The sequence below is a fragment of the Periophthalmus magnuspinnatus genome, chromosome 13 (genome assembly GCF_009829125.3).
Source record: "Periophthalmus magnuspinnatus isolate fPerMag1 chromosome 13, fPerMag1.2.pri, whole genome shotgun sequence".
Taxonomy (NCBI): Eukaryota; Metazoa; Chordata; class Actinopteri; order Gobiiformes; family Gobiidae; genus Periophthalmus; species Periophthalmus magnuspinnatus.
In genome coordinates this window covers 16,095,561-16,113,313 of record NC_047138.1, presented here as the reverse complement: position 1 = coordinate 16,113,313, position 17,753 = coordinate 16,095,561, and the positions used below count along the sequence as shown (strand labels likewise).

Sequence of the window (17,753 nt, the reverse complement as noted above, 5' to 3'; positions counted from 1 at the left end):
TTCAAAGTAGCATAGACTTTAAAGGGCCCATACAATGCTATTGTCTTATCTGTGTTATAATGTTGTGTGCTCATCAAGCATACCCAGAGTTGTGTTTTGTTTCATTCATACATGTTTAACACACAAACCCAGCATATTTAGGCTTTGTTCTCTTCTCTCAAACAGAAAACCTTCTGTTCCAGCTTGTGATGTCATGTGGTAATACGGGAAGTGCCCCACTGTGTTTTTAAACTCCACACACATCCACTAGAATCATTTGGATAATTTTAGCCATGGAATTACCAATTTTTACTGAACAAAGGGTAAAGGGTAACTGTTAAGGTCAAAACTACCGCTTCATCACATCACAAGGTGTAACAGAGCATTTCGAGCTTTGGAGATGTAGGAAAACTAATAATAAACAGTTACTCAAACATGTGAATGAAACAAAGCATTTTAAAATAAGCTTCAAGCTCACAAGAGTCAATTTTGCATAATATAGGACTTTTAAAAACACGGTGGAGCATTTCTGAATTGGCACCAGATAATGTGTGAAGAGGCAGAAGACACAGTTATACTTATGGGAAAGGTGCTGTTTATCTCACATTGTAAACACACACAGACCTTTTTGCTAGAGAGCCTCATTGGGGACAAACCTGAGGCAGTTCTAGCAGAGTGTTGGCATCTTTTCTGCTTTTGGGTTTAAAAGTCCGCTATTGTCCTCACCCCAGGTCAATGTCATAGTGAGTCCAGCCTGGAGACACTGTCCTCTGCTCTCTGCACTGGTTCTGGCCTCATTAAAACCACAGTGTGGCCTCCATGTGAATGCACCAAGCAGCTGTTTACAAGGACAAGTCCATGTTAAACTCTGCATAAGCCATTAGGTGCAGGGATGGAGAATATCAGCAATATCAGAGATGTTTTTTAATTTATCAGTATGGATCTCATATATAATGGCACCAGTATATTGTGGGTCAAATGGAAACAGAATAGCTCAAATATGGCCATCACAATGTTTGGCCATAACAATGTTTAGACAATCATCATAAAAATACATAAGTGATTCTATATCCCAGAGGAAAAGAGAGGAGTGCACAGCAGTCACCCACAGGTAGCCAGGTATCAGGTATGGTTCTGTGGGCAGCGTGTGTCTGTTTGATCTGGAGAGTATCCTCAACTCTGGAAGGACTCACTACTGTGTCACAGGAGAAGTTATGGAATGTGGCATCAGGTGTGGACAGTTTGGTCAAAGGAGCACTCTGATTGGTCATGAGTTTCTATCTAAGGAACAGACGGCAGCACGTCATGGTGAAGAAAACACAATTTGATGGGAAACAGATTATGTGTTTTTTAAGCACTAGTAATTCAAGTCGAGTCTCCTCCTCCATGTCACAAGTCTGCTTGCTTTGTATTAGTTTAACAGTGGGGAACAGAGCAGCTCTTCTACAATAAAATGAATGTTTTTACGTCATGGAGTTTTCTGTGGATGCTGAGAGTATGTGCCCGCTCAAGCAGGTTTGGATTTTGGTTCTCTCACCTCAGATTAACCTCAGAGTTTAGTACTTCACTCATTGATTCTGCAGAAATCCACTATGTTTTTCAGTACCCTGTGATATTTTTACCCTTTATTTTTTCCAATATGGACGGACCATGCATGTCCCCAATTGGCTAATCCGCCTGTCATTCATGGCCATTTGAAAACGGGAAGATTCACTGTTGACCAGACTCACATCTTCATAAACTACTGAAAAAGTGTGTATTCTGGATCCAGGCAAGTATAACCTGATAATAATGCTAATGTACTAATGTGTTTATTGTGAACATAACCACATAAGGGCAGCGATATCACACCTAATGCAATTAGAACACATGGATGCGTAACGTTTGTAACTGTTATTGACAAGTAATCAAAAGGAAGTACTCGCTAACTTCCTCGCAACAACAAATGAGCAAAATATTTAGCACCCTCACCATAACTGTGGGCTGATCATGACTGCACACTCCTTCCTATGTGGTGGGTAGATGTTTGTCTTAGCTGGAGCCCAGACTGAGAGTTCACAGGGCCAGTGCGGATGCTGCTGCTTACTCATCCAAAGAGCCACAAGTGTAACCATAAATCACACATAACTCTGAAGAAAGTCTCTCTCGTCAGCATCGCGATGAAGGGTGATCCGGTGCAGTCATACAGCGTTCCAAGGTTGTGTGGGCGGAGAGTGGGAGGCGGCCGTGTGTGTGCGTGTACGTGTAAATATGAGTTTTTGTTGTGGGGAAATTCTTTGAGAAATGTCAACAAGTGAAGCATAGCCGGAGGGGATGGAGAGAGGTTGACTCAAAGGGATGCAGGTGTAACAAGCAGAGACAGAGCTGCACAGGTCAAATATACAGGAACATAACAGAAAAATGTGCTGAGCAGAGCACTGTAGAATGTTGTATCATTGTGTCCTGCTGAAGTAGAGAGCTGCACTTTGGAAATAGCACTTTAACACACTATTGATGTTACTACTACGCAACTGCCAATACTACACCTAATACTTAATAAACCTTCATTTGGGCACACACAGTAGATGAATTGAACCTATGAGCTTCTGGCTATGAGGTAAAAATGTATAGATGTGTAAATGTTTTAGTTATGAGCTATTTCAGGGAGAGAACTGTAAAACCAGTTGCCTAGGATCCAGAATACAATTAATTAAAAAGAAAGAAAGTGCTCGTTAGCCTGCTAATTGTTGTTGGCTCTACCATGATGGCAAAACTCCGCCCTTGAAGTCATTAACAGTGTTTATAAACTCGCAGGGAATAATTGGGATGTCCAGACTACATAAGGTAAGTAAGGAATAACTTTGGGCCACTGCAAACCATTTAAAAGGAGCTAGTTCTGTTTTTCATGTTTAAGACCGTATAAGTGAGGTACAGCACCTTTAATGTAGTAAAAATACTTTATCTTTTCATCTCCTGCAAAAATCGTTTTTGAATCCACCTCAGCCAGACTCCATTTTGAAGAGAAAATCGTTTGATGAGTCAGCGTGTGAAAAGTTGGACCAAATGAGTCACTTTGTTCTTGGATGTAAAGTCTTGTTCACTGCAGTCTAACTAAGACACCCTGCAGACCATTACAACTGTCCTACACTCATCAAACGGACACTGAAATAGATGAATCTAGCTTTTTTCCAATGAAATCTATGTTGATCCAAAGTGACTGTTTGAGTTATTTATACTTAAACTTAACTCTGTACTCTATGCTTTTAAAATAAATAACGTGCATGATCCAGGAGGCTAAGGAGCTGGGCCTAGTTAGTTTCTGGATGTGAATACCAGGTGCTACAGTGGGGCAGCAGTGGCTCTAGTGTCATTGTGTCCTTAGGCAAGACACTGTGATCTAGCTTGCTTATTATGAATGTGGTCAGTAAGTGTGTGATGGGAGCTGATCAGAGGGGCTGATGCTGCAGATTGACAGTCTCGCTTCTGTCAGTCTACCCCAGGGCAGCTGTGGCTACTACAGTAATTTACCACCACTGAGTAGAGCAGGGAAGAATAATCTATGACACCCGTGGATGTTATGTTTGGACATTTTAAATCGCAATATTGATTGAAAAGTCCATTTTGCAGAATCGCTTTAAAGGTGCATTATGTAACTTTTCTGGGAAAGGCTACCCCATCTGTCTCCACGAGTTATTGCAAACCTATTATTCTTGCATTTAATCTTTTATGGCGAAATAATACTTTGAAAATGTGCATTCTTACTGTGAGTGGACTTGCTTCTCCAATAATCTGACATGTAACTTGGTCTGGTGGCGTCACCTGCTTGTGTCCATGTAGATAGATAAGTTTAATGTCATACTGTGTGACTTCGGAGATAGTTTTTATTTATTTATTCATTTATTTATTCATTTATTTATTTATTTGATAGGAACAATGCGTGCTAATGAACAGACATAATACAACATGAATGTAAACACACCAGATTATAGCCAAAAACTAATTTCCATCCGTTTAATGCCATACTGCAGGACACTGATCTATGCATTGGCACACTGTAATTTCCCCACTGTGACAAATAAAGCTTATCTTATCTTACTCCAGGTGACGTAATAGTCCAGCAGATGGCGGACTCTCAGCCAGAAAAGTTACATAGTGCACCTTTAATTGATGTACTATATTTTATGCGTAACTATCAAAAACTATATATATAAATGGATATAGTTAACCTGCAAGCCGACTCATTCCATATAGGAAGTGATCATGGGCACACTTCTGGCTCCATCGCCTCTGGCTCCAGTTCACTTTATATTGAATAACTGTTGCCCCTCTCTCTGTAAATGTGGCAGTGAGTCATTTTGGTTTTAATGTTTTTAATGTTCATATTAACCCGGGATCCTGTTTTTTCTTTTTTTAATTTCACTATTTTGTCCATAAATCACGATATGAACATTACTAACAGACAAAACAGGCACCTTTTTCCCCTAAGGTCTCTCCCTTTAGCGCTGGCAACAGGTTTGATTGAGTGCCCATCCTCTGTTAAACCAGTGGTGCATTACCGTTAACACCCTTGCTCCGGATTGGTTGCTACTTGCAGTCAGAAATCTAAATCTAAAACTTGGTTCCAGATTTGCTGCTAGCCACAATGAGTTTCATTTGACTGGAGTTGAATGTTATGGGTGATGTCGCACTCCCTTTGTCCACTTCTTTATACAGTCTATGGTAACTATATATCAAGTTCTTGATATATCAACAACAATACCCATGACATTCCCCATATCATGTGCAACAGGTAACTGCACACTGTGTTATCAGATCTGGGCTTCTCCTTCAGCAATATTAGTTACAGTATAAGAGTCCTGAGCTGAACCCCTGATTCCACCAGGAGCTATTATTTAAAAGCCCATTCTCTTAACATTGTGTCAAATAGAACTGACCATTTTATTTGACCTTCGTGTCATTCATATCTTATGGGACACGTCAGTATGTGAAGAAATTATTATCCCAATACCAGAGTTTGTGATAGCAGGAATATAGATTTAGGGGTGCTGGTTAGTAGAATATAAAACAATTTGAATAAAAGAGTTTCAGTTTGATCTGCAGCATATTTGTTCAATAGTTTTGAAGTTAAAGTAAAAAAAATGATTTTATGTTGATTATCTTCATGTCCAATTTGATGTTGTTTGTTAAAAAACAACTTCAATATTGACACTTTTAAATGATGTGAGTGAAAACATGCTGAGGTTCAGCTAATGTACAGATGGCCTGTTAGCAGCTAACTCAGCTAAACACAAAAAACATTGATTTAACTTTAGTTTGTGATTTTATTTTCTACAGTCGGCATTTTTAAGCACTCAATTGAAGTTATACAAATGACCAGTGTTCAGCAAAAATAATTTGGGATCATTTCTCTACTACTATCTACAATACTATTACACTACTACTATATCTACTACCTATCTGCTCTCTCTGTGTAATAGTAATAGACTATAATGCTAATGAAAATGCACAAGTGAGCATTTTTTTTATCTTTATGAGACTATGGTTGAATCATTAAAAAATAAAAACAACACAAAATAATATCAATACATCCATCGCTTAATTAATATACAGCTTGATTAGCTGTTACCCTGTTTAGCTGCAGAAATCCACTTCTATCGTCAATCTGGAGATTGGTAAATCCAGTAAAAGGATCTGTCTTTCTTCTACTCTTGATATTGTTTACATCCCTGCGTGCAACAGTAATCACTAAAACGCCCATAAAGTTTGTTCATTATTGGCGATGTTAGTTTCTATGGGAATTCTTCGCCACTACCCCTTCTAGTGTGGCGTTCGGAGGTGGATGTTGAGATTGTGTGATGACTACTGCAGGATCTCTATTAATTTTCAACAAATTGTCCTTTGTTTGTTTTTGTTTTTTTCAAACAAAGGTTTAGTTTGTGTTCTTACCTCACAGTTTGGACTGCTCACTAGCGCTCTTCCTCAGAGTGATCACATGACGTGTCTGTGACGTGTCAGCTGATTTAAACAAGTTTTGGCACTGTCTTCCTACTGGTGTGAGAGAGTAAAAAAGCCCCCTTGTCTTGGTTTTCATGGGCGCGTTTCCGTATATCAATTGTCCACGCCACAGCAGCATTATGTGACCACTCTGAGGAAAAGCACTAATGAGCAGTTCAAACTGTGAGGTATGAAAACAAACTAAACCTTGGTCTGGAGAAAGAATCTATAAAAATACATTAACAGAAGACCTCATTGGTCTGTTCATTGTTTTTAGACACAAATATAATGACTAACTGAGACCTAACTAATATCTGTCTTGCGTGTGTGAACAGGTGGCAGAGCAGCTCATGACCATCGCATATGAGAGCGGAGTGAACCTGTTCGACACTGCAGAGGTCTACGCTGGGGGCAGGTCAGTCATGTGACCTTACATAGATAAATGCATATCATTAACAGCACTCTCGGCTATCATTGGCACCCTTGACATCTACACCAAAACAAAATAATTGAATACATGTTTTAAACTTTGATTTATTTTTGTTACAAATGCAGACAAAAGAAATAAAAACTAAACTAAACATTAAAACAAATTAGCTTCGAACTTTTCTGGTGTTTTATTTCTTTAAAAAAAAATCTACCTAAACTATACCTTTAGAAACAGGCATTCTTACTGTGAGCACCTTCGCTTCTCCACAGACCTGTCCTGTAACTTGGCATGATGTCATCCCTTCTTGTCTCCATAGATACCTTTAATGCCAAACTGTGTAACAACCCAGGTAATAACATCTCAATGAAGACAGGAACTTTCAAGTATATTCCAAGTTTAATTTTTTTTTCATACTAAAACATCCAGTACTAGCGAGGTGGAGAAATATTTTAACCAGACTTCTAACACCAGAGGAATACATGAATTTTAAGTAAAGTGGATGTTATGACCCTGCCAAGAAAGCATATGTGCTCTCTCATCTTGCTCCAGTGGGCCAATACATCTCCACTCACTGCTGTGGTGCTGCTCGAGTTGGCCAGGTCTGAGGGTCACAAAGATACCAGAACTTACATCAGCATAGACCAGTGCTTCTCAGACTTTTCACACCAAATACCACCTAAGATAATATTTGACTTTCCTCCAGATCTAAACATAGTCTAGATCAGGTCTAAATTAGGTCTAAACTAAAATCACGCTAAACCAGGTCTAAAATTACACCAAACCATGGATAAGGTTTGGTTTACTAATGATTAAAGGTACAGTGTGTAACTTTCTGGAGGTAGCATGTCAGCTGCTTGACTCCACAGAAACAGAAAGTCAAACCCATACCATGACATTATAGCCAACCAACAATATTTCCATGGAAACAGGCAGAATCATATTTGTGGAGATGCAAGCTCGCTTACAGTAAAGTTTTTTTTTCTGTTTTTCAGTGCTATAAACACAATAAAAATGAAAGTATATATTATAATGTTTCCTCATCAAAAACATACCTTGTTTTGTTTTGATTTATTCACACAAAACCCTGCAATATTTAGGCTGTGTTCTTTTCTCAGACAGAAAACACTCCACGTCCACCTTATGATGTCATGTGGTAATACAGGAAGTGCTCCACTGTGTTTCTAAACTCCATACACCTTCACTAGAAACAGTCATGGAATTGTCTACTGAACAAAAGGCAAAAGGTAGCTGTAACTTGAAAACTACTGCTTCATGACATTACAAGGAGGAACAGAGCATTTTGAGCTTTGGAGATGTAGACAGACTAATAAATAATAAATTACTCAAACACGTGTGAATGAAACAAAACACAACTCCAGACATGTTTTTGATGAGGTAGCAAAATTATAACATGGCTTAAAGCTAACAAGAGTCAATTTTGAGTAATATAGGACCTTTATTAGACTTGACTCCAAAACTTCGCAGTACCAGTAGTACACATACCACATTTTGAGAAACAATGCCATACACTTTAGTAAAGGTCCCTGTGTAGGCCAATGCATATCAGCTCTTTCACTCTTACCAACCGCTCGTAATAATTCTCTATGGAAAAAACATTGAATCAAAAATCAATTATGCCTTCCAAATAAATAAATAAATAAGATGGCTTTTCATTAGTGCTGCAGAAACTGTTTATGAACTTACATAACTGAAAAATGCGGTCTGGTTTGTCTTTGCCTTGCAGGGCTGAGATCATTCTAGGAAACATCATCAAGAAGAAATGCTGGAGGTAATGTGCTTGATTGGTTCGGTGAAATATTAAACACAACGATGAAGAGTGTGTGTTAGAGCACAAAAAGACTGGTGGCTTTTGATTGCACTGCAGATGTGAGGCTCTGTGGTGCGTAGGCTCGTGTAATGACATGCACACATACATTTAAAGATGTTCTGCTTGTAGTCTAGATGAGGAGGTGGGAGTTACATCAAATGTGTTACTGACAGAGCTTGTAACTATGAATAATCACATTTAAAAATACACTTGTTATGATAGTCTTTAAACAATATTTTTACTGTAGATGATATGCTTAATTTTCATTTTGCTTTTCTCAAATACAACTATTGTTTATTCATTTTTTGATCAATCTCCTATTTCTAGTTGACATATAAAATGCTTAGTTTTTACCTACAGTTGAAATAGTAAGTCCCCCTGCATGTGTGCAGTCACACATGTATGCTAAACTTGTTCTAATCATTTCTTGTATGTAATATTACTGTGTTGATGGTAGCCATGCTGCAACAACACGATAGCTGAAGGTTCAAATTCCGACATAGTCGTGAGAGAGAGAGAGAGAGAGAGAGAGAGAGAGAGAACGAGAGAACGAGAACGAGAGAGAACGAGCAAAAGCCCTTCTTGAATTTTCATCTTAAGTTGCAAAGGCATGTTTCTTTTGGCCTATTATATTCCCAAAGATTGAAACTGTGGCTATTGTTGGATGAAAACAATGCATGCCGCTGACAGGAGCCTCAGTTGCCTGGATACTTTGAACAGAGCTCTAATGACAGGCTCTTTACACTGTGTGGAATACCTGTTGGACTAAACACAGGATGTATACATTCACAGTATAACAGACTGAGTCACTTCTGACCAAACAGGGCTCTCTGCATTTGTGATGCGTAAACAATGGCTTTATGTTCATGTATCTATCTATGTGTGTTTTTCAGGCGATCCAGTCTTGTCATAACAACCAAGCTTTACTGGGGAGGAAAGTAAGTATGAGTCATTTCGCTTCATAGAAAATATACAATGCAAAAATTAATATATTTAGATTGGAGTAGAAATTGAATGCTGAAATAAAAATTTTCTATCTGTTATGTGCTAAATTAACTTCTGATGAATTGGTTTTCTTCTATAGCAAGGGTAAATTCACTCAAAACAATGAAATGTTGTCACTTCATACTAGTGTTGAAACAAAACAAAAATTTTAAACTTGATTTTGGTACTAAGGAATAAACTTGATATTTAACTCAATATTGATTTCAATACCACGATGATAATAAAAAGCACTTTCTTTAGCATAATTATATTGCAAAATTTCCAAAAGAAGTAGTCTAGTGAGCCGGCTCCTCCTACCTTCTTTTCAACAATCTGGTGCCTTCTTCCTTTTACCAAATTAATCCGTGCACCCACAAGTTTGACACAGAACCAATCACAGTAGTTCATCTGCATGTTGATAATATCCTCATTTAGGTAAATTTAAGAGAAATTAGTACTTCTTCCCTGCAAGTGCTTTTTTGTGTGATTTGTATTCATTATGCAAGCTGAAATGTTTGTTCTGGCTCAGAATACAAGCGCACATTTCATTCACTACATTTATAGGTAGGTGCAAACAGGGGACTAAGAGACTTTCACTTTAACATAGCAGACCAAAACAATGAAACAACACTTGCCAGTCTGCAGTGAAGGGACTAATCTAAAATGAGCACATGTCCCTGGGTGTTTCTTACCCAGTGCAGTTGAATGCCTCTCCTAGTATGTGCCTAAAATAAATTGGACTGCACTGTTACAAGCAGCAGGGATCTGACTATGCACAGACTTGTTATGGATATGTTATTGGCATCTCTGAGATCGAACCAAGGGAATCGTAGAGTATTCGTTCTTCCATCAAAACTCAAGGCAAGCAGCAACGTTACCAGCCTATCTTTATTTTTATAGAATAGGTAAACAGTTCATTGTGGCTGACCAGGCTTTGACAGAAAATTTCTAACAAACCTAGATAAAACAAGTCAAATCTTTAATTATTGGACTTGCTTAGTTTAGAAGCTAACTTTTAGCTACGAACCAGGTAACTAAATGTTGTAGCTTACACCTAGAACACGCATATGAAGGATGTCCTGAATCTTTTTGATGTAACTAAAACGTCACAACCCATTGATCTAGTGAGAGTCAAAGTAAGGCCTATCAACAGAAATTTGGGGGCCCGGGCCAAGAAGCCTCACATGGGCCCCCCTCTAATATAAATTAACTGGATGAAGGTCTAATTCTGGCCTCGGGAAGACCCAGGGCACATTGGAGGGACCATGTCTCTCAGCTGGCCTTGGGACACCTTGGGATCCCACTGGAGGAGCTGGGGGAACTGTCTGGGGTGAGGGAAGTCTGGGAGTCCCTGCTGCTCCCATGACCTTGCCCCGGATAAGCAGAAGAAAATGGATGGATGGTTCCTAAAGAGAGGCACAACAGACCCCTTTGTCCCCCACTGTCTACTCCCCTGGTCACAGTCACCAATACAAGACCTGGTCGCTAGTGAAAGTTCGGATTCTAACCTAAGTATATCCAGACGTTTTAGTTTTATTCTTTTACATAAGTCCAAATCTTTCCTGACATATTCCTCTGTCTGTGTAGTTTCTGTTCGCCAGTTTTTACTGATAACTGTCTCAAGCCCTAGTTCTTTCCCTGCTCTTCCTGGTAGTTATATATACCCAGCTCTCATTTGCACATGGGGCCGCAGTGGTCGGGTTGCCATGAGGTCAGACAGTGAGGAGAGTGATTGATGGTTCTACTCCAGAGCGTTTTATTGACGCTGTTTATCTCTGTCTCATTTAGGGCCGAGACGGAGAGAGGCCTATCACGAAAGCACATTATAGAAGGTAAACACACACAATATGCAGCAGCTGATACTGGGCTAAATAACATGTGATTTATGGCTGATATCGGTTTCTAAAATTAAATATAGTATAGCAGGTATATCTGAAGTGCCAGGTAATTGTGGATGGCATGTTTGATGAATCTATAAAGTGTACTAACTAATTCAGTGCCATTTAATTTTTATTCTTGTCATATGTAGGTGCCAGAAAGGTTTTTGTAGAAAGATTGCACGAGACAACACCTTTCTATCCAAGTGAAGAAAATTTCGTAGAAAAAAAAGGAAAAAGGCAATGGAGAATTACAGAGAGAGTTTTAGTTTTGACTGTAAAATGTTTAAATACAATTAAATAAAAATATTCTCTCTCTCTCTTATCTGTGGTATCTGATTTTTTGGTCTGTCTAAAAAAAAATAATTTAACATTAAAGCAGCCATGTGTAATTAGATTGGCTGACCCACCTTGTTGTAATTCTCACACTCCACCAGTAGATTCTATATATGTAAATGGACATAGCTACCCCACTAGCCACCACTTTCCAAAAAGGAAGTGAGCATGGAAAGGTTACATATCTGCCATCTACTGGTGAAAAAAATAACATACAGACAGTAGTTTTAAATGGCATTAAAGTTGTTCTCCTGTATAAATACTTGCCCAATGAACTTAATAAACTCATACAGCAAAAATGTGGTAATATTGTTAAACCAACAAGTTAAAAATATGCAAATGTATCCTAGTGGCCCAAACATGACATCTTACACAGTAGTTGTATAAAAATGCTTGTCTTTTAAAACTTCATTTGTCCCAACATTGCCTTGGTGTGTGCCTTGTGTCTTCAGGTCTGAAAGGTTCTCTCCAGAGGATGCAGATGGAGTATGTGGATGTAGTTTTTGCCAATCGCCCAGACAGCAACACTCCCATGGAAGGTACACTTGTCGCTCACTTTGTCTTTACACATCCTAATCAAAATATTTCAAGTCCACTTTAAAGGCACACTGTGGAGTATCCATCATCTGCTTGTCTTTTTATGTAAATGTTATTGCTTTGTTGACCAGAGTATGGCATTGAACTTTTCTATCTCCTTGGAGACAAACAGGTGATGCCATCATGCCAAATTGCTCATTTACACTGAACATGTAACTGCTTTACTTAGGTTATTTGCTTTCTTCTGAAACAATAAACACTGTGAAGCTTAGGTAGTTTTAACTTTCACTTTAATGTCGCAGACGAAAGCAGTGAAACAAAACATGCTAGTCTACAAAACGAGGGCTGTGGTTTTTAATCCCTGCTAATCTAAAACGAGTCCACATCCAAACACATGTTAAATATTTATTAATCCAATGGAATTTGGTACACAATGTTTATCTGACCCTGAGCAAAAAATTCTATGGGGACTACACCCTATCTCCAATGTGAATGCTGCCATTTTGAATCGAAATATGCAGATGTCCAAAATCTAGTCCCTGTATTTTAATGAACTTGTCCTAGTTTTTTTTTTACCTGACAAACTTCAAACTGAGACAGCAACATCAGGATATCTGGGGTCAAAAGTTCTTAAGAGTCTCAGGTTGTGGTCATGATGAGCTCTTAACAAAGCGGCCATTCAAAATATTCCATCCCTTTGGAATCTATGTAACTGATTTTGTATGTACTGATTTTAGGGAGCAGATGTTTAAATGTATTTATTTATTTGCCAAAGAACACCTGCTGGAGCCCTTTGTTGCCACGCTCATTCTGTGGCTGTCATCAGCTTTGAATCTGGACATTATAATATATCATTACATTTTGGGCATGTGGTTTATTTTGGGCATTTGCCATATACCTTTCACACATTTTCAAACATTAGCAAGGATGGGTTGGTTGTGTTTAAAAGCCAGTGGTGAAGCATGGTCGCTTTAGAGTATTTCAATAATAAGCTTTATTCACAATATGGCAAGACATGCATAATACTTGTCTCTTTGGAGAGGTTTTTGCTTTCCTGGATCGTTCCACAACATGACTTATTATTATTAACAACAATCAAACTTGCTGACTTCTTGTTGATTGCCCTCTGGCTCATTTCTGTGACTGTAAGTGAGTTTTGTGACTGGACCATACATGTTTTAATTGTCTTTTAAAAAAAATTTTGCATACTCGCAACTTTAAAAATTAGTCCGCTCATCTGTGGACAGTGTTGCCAGGTCCATGAAAAAAAGAAAAATAGCCCAATATTCTCTAAAAAAAAAAAAAAAATAATAATAATAATAATAATATATATAAAATTGCCCAATTAAAATAATAATAATAATAATTTAATCCCATTAAATTAAATATATTTTTCTTACAGCTTATACTAAAAGCATTTACATAGGCCTTATAATCTCTTGTAGCCTGCTGAATTTGTCCTTCTTCTCCTACTCCTCTCTTCTTGTTTCATTATACATAAATCATATATGTATTTAAAAAATATATATTTATTAAGGCTATAAGTTTGTCCCTCTTGTCAATGTTTTGCCACTTGTATTTGAGCATTTTTTTGTTCATTATATTATTAGGGCCTGAGCACATATGTGCATGGCATCTATAACAGAAGGGTGATTTTTTTTTTGTTACGTCGACTGTGGTCGTCCTCACAACCAAGCAACAGTTTGTTTCTTCCATGGACGCCAACATAGAATATGGTCTTTTCCTCAATCTCACATTTTTTCCCAAAAGTGCATCAAACATTTTTTTTACTTCCCAAAACTGCATCAAACTTTATTTTTACTTCCCAAAAGTGCATCAAACATTTTTTTTACTTTCCAAAATTGCATCAAACATTTTTAAGTTCACAAAACTGCATCAAAGCAAAATATCAAAGAATTTGAATTCAACAGACCCCAAACTGAGGCAGCATCATCAGGACATACCTGAGAGCAAAAGTTGTTAAAACAATTTACATAGTGTAAGTCTCAGGGTGTGATCATAACGAGCTCTTAACGAAGCTGCCATTTTGAGAGGATAAAAATCCTGGCAACCTCTGCAAACATCATCTGATTTAAACAGACCCAAAGTAGCGTTTGTGTATTTTGATGACCTGGATATAATGATATATGAATTAAACTATATCTTTGAAAATGGCTCGTCAGCACCTCCACCAAAGTTCAATTGGAACTGAAACATTTATCTCAAATGTGACATTGTCAATTTTTATTATTATTATTTTTTTTTATTAAATATCAAGCCAGGGTTGAGAGACAGCCTTCACACTGTAGTACGCTCTCCAGTGGTCGCAAGGGTTGTGAGGGCCCTTCATCCCTGTTTGTAATTTTAATATGGTTTACTCTTGTTCATGCCTGCAAACCTTGACAAAGACTAATTTATTTGGAGGCCAAGTCTGCTTAAGTCTGCTTAAGCGCTGCATGAAAACAGTGATTAAACATTATTCTTTAGTATGTGTTTGGTTCTGATTAAAAAATGTACAAATAGATGATGATGCAACAAGTGGAAATGTGTGTCCTGTGACTGTTGTTTAGTGTGGCTGGAGGGTAGCGGTGTGCAGTGGAGCCAGGAAGAACAAAATCATAAATCTTCAGAACACAATGGTCCCAAACACTTGCCTGTGCATTTTTCATGACCTGCTCTCAGGAAGTGTCTTGTTTCCACTGTTGGATATTGCAGGATTTAGCAAGAAAATTAGAGTTGCACTATTTATGATAACAATAACAACAGGCCTATCACAATATTGATAGGCCTGTTGTTATTGTCAACATGGCAATGAACGGAATATTTTGCACTAAGTCTGACACAAAATGACTTTTTATCAAATGTAAATGTTTAGCCTTGTTTGGGGTAATGGCCAAAAGGACAAGATCACTGATACTAGTGGTCAAAATGAGTTTCCTCTGCAGGGTGGCTGGGTGCTCCCTTAGCGATAGGATAAGGAGCTCAGTCACACAGCAGGAGCTCGGAGTGGAGCCCCTGCTCCTCCATGTCGAGAGGAACAGGGATCAAGCATTTTGTTCCTGGTGCCTCCTGGATGCTTAGGGAGTGGTTTCTGTGTGTGTCTCACCAGAAGAACACCCCAGGGAAGACCCAGGACATGCTGGAGTGACTGTGTCTCTCAGTTGGCCAGAGAATGTCTCGGGATCCCTCCAGAAGAGCTGGATGAAGTGTGTGACGTGGCCCTATTTGAGCCCTCCTTACGTTTAGCTGTAAGAGTGATCGTGTTGTAATATCGTTCAGAAGGGGGAGTGACTTAGAGCAGAGAACAAAGAGAGATCAGACTCAGAGCTCTTTTTGTCAAAAACAAAAATGAAAATTATAAAATCTGTTAATACGTTGTTTTCAGCAAATGTAGCATTTTCAAAATAATACATAGGTAAGTAACATGGTGATCTAAATGAGTTACGTGTTAGCAGTCAATACCCCAGAGAAGTAAAATACCCTGTTTTTTTGTTTTGTTTTTTTGGACAGTAAATTAAACCATGTTTTAATTCAAATTAACTTATTGTGTCAAGAAAAGTAAATAAGAATAACATGATAATCGAATATTGCATTTTTGTTTTTTTGGATACTTAAATGACTATTCACATGATAGATATAGTGGTGTAAGTCTTTGGTCACTTTGTTGATTAATCAGTGTCTTAATTGATCAACTTTTTTTTAGAGGACTTACTATATAATTGGGAGTTGAAGGATTTAGGCTACACTGCAGAAAGGAGAGGGCATGGAGTGAGGAAGCTTAAGTGACTTGGGAGATTATTCTACCTTATTACATATAAGTACAGAGATTTTTTAGTAATTTTTGTAAACATAGTACTAGCCTTTTGATCTTGTGCATTCATGTAAACAACCTTTATTTATGTCCTTTAAAAAGGAAAAGCTTGGAACTATGTTGTTTCTTTTAGCTTGTGGGAGACGGAAACGAAGACAGCCAGCATTTAGAAGTGTGTTAGTTTAGCATTCTACCTCACATGACCCGCCCACAACCAAAACATGAAAGACAAATTCACAATTTACACTGCTAATTCCAATGTCAGGATGCTATTTAGCCATCTTCTGCATGCTGCTAGCTTGTAATTATTAGCCAGCTAATTATTTTCATTGCCAACCATTTCTTACTAATTCCGCCTTTGGTTCGCCTACGTTAGCTTGCTAGAAAAAAGTTAGCCAGTGTGAAAAGTAAAAGATTGCCCTATAATTGAAACAGGCCGAGATGATGAATAACACTAGTTCTAATCATGTTTTTATCCCTTTTTGGCCCAGGCTATTGCTAGCTCAGGGCTAATTGCATCATTAAAATGCAGGGGTGAGGGGCAGATCAGAAGGTGCATTGTAGAAGCTTGTTATTTTGGCGGCAGAGTGGTTAGTCAGGTTTTGTGACACAGGCAAAGTCCTTGAGGAGAGTGCGGTAAAAAGTTGGGATGTTTGTGAGTTGTTTTTATCTAAGGATTTTCTATACCTTTTCAAGTGTGATGCAGCTTTGAAATATCTATTCTGTGCACAGATAAATAGCTTTTTCAAATCCACAAAAGTTGCGAGCCTAAAATTTACATTAAACTTATCTATATTGCATTTATTCAAATACATGTGTGTTCATTGCTGAAAATTACCTTAACAAACAGGTTTGCCTCTTCACAGATCGAACCAGTAACTTCCACTTTTCTCCCTGCAAATAAGCTTAACATTTACGATGGAACATTCTTGGCAAAGCAATAACATCTCCATAGAGATAAGCATTTTCACTAACTTTCCACCAGAAATGTTACAGAATGAACCTTTAACTACAATTTCAACTTCAATTTTTATGATCCATAACTCAGAACCACTGACTGTATATATAAATGGACATAGCTAACCTGCTAGCTGCCACGCTCCAAATAGGAAGTGATCATGAGCACACTTCCGGCTTCATTGACTCTGGCTCCAATTCACTTTATATTGAAAAACTGTTGCCCCTCTGTCTGTAACTGCTGCTGTCAGGCTCGTCATTTTGGTCTTAAAATGTTCGTATTAACCCACTCTACATGATCCTGGTGTTTTTATTGAGCTATTTTGTCCATGATTCAAGATATGAACATTAATAACAGAGGAATCAGATGCCTTTCTTCCCCGAGGTTGCGCCCGCTAGCGCTAGAAACAGGTTTGATTGACATCGTTCCTAAGTGCCCACTCTCCGCTAAACCAGTGGTGCAGGCAGGAGGGGCATTACCTTCAACAGTCTTGCTTTGGATTGGCTCTTTGTTTGCTATGATACTCGCGGTCAGAATTCCAAATTAGGAACTCAGCTTCAAATTTGCTGCTATAAATGCTAACCTCGATGAGCTTCATTTGACTGGAGCTGAGCGCTATGGTTACGTCACACTGACTTAGCCCACTTCTTTATACAGTTCATGCTCAGAACATTTTATTATTCTATGCCAATTCAGAATGAGCATAACCCTGATGCTAATCAACAAACAACCCCATAGGACTCACTGGGCCCATCCACTAAACTAAAACTGTGTCCATGAATGTTGTGTTGTGATTTGTTGAGCTCATACCTACACACTTATACTGGCTCAAAATACTATCACTAAAACACTGCTTTTGTTGTAATTGCAGAAATAGTTCGGGCCATGACTTACGTGATCAACCAGGGAATGGCCATGTACTGGGGCACGTCTCGGTGGACAGCTATGGAGATAATGGTACATCTGATTTACTTTTATGCAAATATAAATGATATGGTGAAGAACAGGTTCAGCTAACTGCATGATCAGAAATATAAGCA

The 17,753-nt window shown here is 38.3% G+C and overlaps 1 protein-coding gene across 2 annotated transcripts in view; it reads left to right on the top strand.

Annotated features, from left to right (window-relative positions):
* kcnab1a (potassium voltage-gated channel subfamily A regulatory beta subunit 1a) overlaps positions 1–17,753 on the top strand; it is a 153,667-nt gene that overhangs the window by 122,792 nt on the left and 13,122 nt on the right. For both annotated transcript variants that reach the window (XM_055226156.1, XM_033977601.2), the window contains exons 4-9: positions 6,288–6,367; positions 8,127–8,171; positions 9,104–9,148; positions 10,983–11,026; positions 11,860–11,946; positions 17,585–17,670. In XM_055226156.1, the coding sequence (XP_055082131.1) occupies positions 6,288–6,367; positions 8,127–8,171; positions 9,104–9,148; positions 10,983–11,026; positions 11,860–11,946; positions 17,585–17,670 (387 nt within the window). The remainder of the gene's footprint in view (positions 1–6,287; positions 6,368–8,126; positions 8,172–9,103; positions 9,149–10,982; positions 11,027–11,859; positions 11,947–17,584; positions 17,671–17,753) is intronic.